Source organism: Capsella rubella, unplaced genomic scaffold (assembly GCF_000375325.1).
Source record: "Capsella rubella cultivar Monte Gargano unplaced genomic scaffold, Caprub1_0 scaffold_29, whole genome shotgun sequence".
NCBI lineage: Eukaryota > Viridiplantae > Streptophyta > Magnoliopsida > Brassicales > Brassicaceae > Capsella > Capsella rubella.
In genome coordinates, this window is record NW_006238897.1 from 43,726 (window position 1) to 47,844 (window position 4,119).

The window sequence follows — 4,119 nt, forward strand, 5'->3', positions numbered from 1 at the left end:
GATCGATAATCTAAAAAGTTGGATTCGAGCGGGCAAGGAAGGTAAAGTAGCGGTTATGTCGCCGGAGACTTTGGCAGCCGTTAGGTTAGACACAAGATGGGATTTTGTTCGGTGGTGCAGGCCTACGAGTGATTATTTCAATTTCTTCGGGGCGTGTCTATATGTCCGGAATCCCTACGCCGTGTATGTTCGTGGGTTGTTTCTGGCCTTTAAAACATGTGACATCAACGAAGCTCTTCTAGTCCTCAGTACCATTAAAGACATCTACCCAGTTAGGGAATTGGCTTATTACATGCTGCAAAGCTGCGCAGGTTGCCTATCAGAAAAAAATTACTACGAGTTGAAGAGTAAGTATCCTTTCGAAACCATAGCCACAACAGCAGATGCTCTAATGCGCCACATTTACAATATTGGTCCTCGCTGCTGTAGAACATACTCTGATACTTGGCATTTTGAAGATTTCCCAACATGTTGGGAGCACCATGAAGCAGTTGGTGAGTATAACGGCCAGCGTTGTATGGATTGCATTTACTTCTACATTTCTAGAGATATTTTACTTCTTTCGTAAAATGTTTTGATTTGTGTTTAAGGAATCCCTTGTTTTCACTGTTTTTGGGAGTTATCCCCTTATGTGTAATGAAGTTTTTAATTTGTATCCACGGTGCATTGGTTCTCTGTTTGCCCAAAATTTACCACGATAATGAATCAGACACTATATGAAACTTCTCTAAAAAATCAGTGTACAACCACGAAACAATGATTTCGTGGTTAGGATGGAATACCTTTTTTGGGCCACGCGTATAGAAATCTGGTCCTCTATCCACCGGTTTACTTGTAAACCTAAAAAGTTTAGGGTTTCTCAGTTTAGGGTATAGTCAATATAAAATATTTTACTCAGTGTTGAATCCACGATTTAGTTTGTTGGTGGATACCTAATAATAAATAGGGTATAGTTAGATTGCAATAGAATATATATATCATAGCAAGCATACATTTGTGTATTATATCCTTTAATGAAGTTTAATACGTTCTATAAGTTCCATTAATAAACTATCCCCTGCTTCGTGTATACTCTATGCTTTAGGTTATAGATTCCTCAGTTTAGGGTATAATAGAGTATTAGAAATTTGTGTATCCACCACAGAGGGTACAGTTAGATTGCTATATATCAGGAGGGTATTGTTATTCTTAGATTTCTTTAGGTTATAGATTGCTATATAGAAACATGAAAGTTAGATTGCTATCTAGTCCAGAAGCCAAACTCTGTCATTTAGGGTATTGTTATTGTGCTTTTGTGGATACTAATTATATCTTCCAATGATTTAGGGTATAGTGACCTCTCTAGTCTTTATATATGTGAATCCACCAATGACTGCCACGTTTGGATTAGCAAAAATAAACTACATTCAGAAATTGATAGATACTCTACATTCAGGTTATAGTGCTTTTCTGGATACTAATTATACCTTACGATGAATTATGGTATAGTTTCCTCGATACTCTATATATTGAATCCACGAATTCTTGCAACGTTTGGATTAGTACAAAAAACACTACATTCAGGAATTGATAGAACTCATAACACCCAAAGATAAACTTTCATGTTTCTAACTGTGGAAAGGATGGGGACACTATGGAATGCGAGTCTGAGGGTCACGCCAGGTGGTAAATCTTGCGCAACGTGGGCAACGAGGTCGTCCAATAGTCCGAAGTAGTCTCTTAACTGCCCTCTCTGCATTAGGAGCATTCCCTAAATATGTAAGAGACCAACTACCTCCCATGTAACCTTCGCTGGCTAACGCCCCGAAAGCAATCACTTGATTGTCTATAGCCGCCCTAGCATAAGGATTACCCGCTTCAACACATTTGTTGAAGAAGGAGAAGTACTTCGAGTGTGGCATGCACCACCAGATGAAATGTTCAGATTTGTCCAGTATTACGGTAGAAAGACATTCTTTTGACAAAACAGCCTCCTTCCCTTCTCTACCAGTCCTTATTAAGTTTGCCAAAGCTTCGGTACCATCTGCACCGAGAGACGCAGCTACTTGTGCTAAAACTGCTGCCGGTATGTGGAACTCAAAGCGTGAACATTGCTGGTAAGATGAACAAAAATCAGGAGCATAACAACATCATTAAGTGTTTTTCAATTTTACAGATTTTCTTTACCTTATAGGACTCATTCTCCGTCGGCGGTGTTACCGTCTTAACCATTTGTTGAATGTTAGACTGTTTGTTTGGGAAATATTATGTATGAACTTCGGTTTCTATTTATACACTCTAGTTAACTATCCATTTCATGGTATCCACCTGGATAGGTCTACTGCAAATACTGATGCTGACGGTTCAACAATACTAGTGAAGCATTTAATTTTGGTTTGTAAAACGTAGTATGGTCTATTTTGTTTGTATAACGTAGTAGTGTACATGGAAACAATTGGTTTCTAAATCGTAGTATTTGGGAAACGTAGTATTCTCAGAAATATTATGTATTAAGTTCGGTTTCTAATTATACACTACTCTTAACTATCCATGTCACGCTATCCACATGAAAAGGTCTACTGCAAATACTGATGATCACGGTGAAAAAATACTAGGGAATCATTTAATTTTGGTTTGTAAAACGTAGTATGGTCGGTCCGTTTAGTACTCCATAAAAGGGTAAATTACTTATCTTCCCCAGAACTCACTACCGAAAAGTAGATGTACTTATTACAGCAAATTTCTACTTACTGCAGACAAGACCTGTTTTATAAGTCCAACACAGCACGAAACTTACATTGGGAGACAGCTAAGTTGACAAGACCTGCTGCCTTTCAATGAACCAAAAGCATTTTACATGTGGTTTAACGAGTCATGGATAGCAAATAAGATTAAAACTGAACTTTATTGTTAAACTAAGTAAACAACAACTAATTTGGTTGAAAACAAACATAGATGGGAGATATTTTAATTTTTCAATACATCCAGAATTCATAAACAGAAACGATAATGTTTAAGAACAAGAGTTGAAGTTCTACAATTTTTCTTTGAAATGAATATTAGGATAAAAGCAAAATGTCTCTTGAAAGATAATAGTAAATGCAATCCATACACCTCTGTCCGTTATTCTAACCAAGTGCATCGTGGTGCTCCCAACACCATGGAAAATCGTTAATATGCCAAGTATTGGAGTATGTACCCCAACGGCGCGGACCAATTGAATAAATGTGAAACATCAAAGCATCTCCCATCCTAGATATGTCTTCGTAAGGATACTTGCTCTTCAACTTACAGAGGTCGGTTGTTTTTAGGCAACCATCGCAACTTTGGAGCATGTAGTAAGCTACTTCCGAAACTGGGTAGATGTCTTTGATGGATCCGAGTACTTCAATGGACTCCTGGATGTTACACGTTTTAAACGCAAGATACAATCCTCTAACATAGACCGCATACGGATTTTTCACATGTAAACACGCGCTGTAAAAATTATAATACGGACTACTATGTCTGCACCACCGAACAAAATCACTACTCTTGTCTAACCTAACTGCAGCCAAAGTCTCCGGTGATAAAACAGCTTTTTTCCCTTCCTTTCCAGTTTTGATCCAATTCTTAAGATCTTCTACGCCATTTGCGGCCACATTGCTGACAATCTTTGCTAAAACCGGTCGAGGTAAGTAGAGATTCGGCAGCGGTGTCCCCTGTATACAAACATTTTATCTTTTTAAGCGTTCGTTTTGTGGAAAAATTTTGAACTAAGGACACGAGATAAGGATTATACCAACAGTTGGAGGGGGGGTTTCATATCGGAAACCATTTCTATATTTTCTTCGCGTGGCCTAGGATTTAACTTACTACTAGGGTAGAACTTTGTTTCTGCCGTTATCCTTCTCGGCAGCGAATTATCATTTGCCTCGTCGCTCGAGTATCCATATTCAGGTTCCATTCCTGTTGAAGGTGAGCAGTAAGTTTATTGGAAAACCATCTACTCTATATATAGTGTAAAAGGCACAACAAATTTGGTTTTAATTTAACTTTCTCCATGTCCATCTTATCCACGGAACGTCGTCCACGAGGGATACCCGTAAGATGTTGATTTACAAGGAACTGAGACCAAATAGACATCCAATCTCACAAAAC

The 4,119-nt window shown here is 38.2% G+C and overlaps 1 protein-coding gene across 1 annotated transcript; it reads left to right on the forward strand.

Annotated features, from left to right (window-relative positions):
• Positions 1-55: 55 nt before the first annotated feature.
• Positions 56-568, forward strand: LOC17874428. Its single transcript, XM_006279238.1, has one exon. It carries the CDS (start codon positions 56-58, stop codon positions 566-568), a length of 513 nt encoding a protein of 170 aa, XP_006279300.1.
• The last annotated feature ends 3,551 nt before the right edge of the window (positions 569-4,119 follow it).

Excerpts from the sequence above, each read along its gene's own strand:
- LOC17874428 (XM_006279238.1), top strand. The coding sequence starts at position 56 with ATGTCGCCGGAGACTTTGGCAGCCGTTAGGTTAGACACAAGATGGGAT.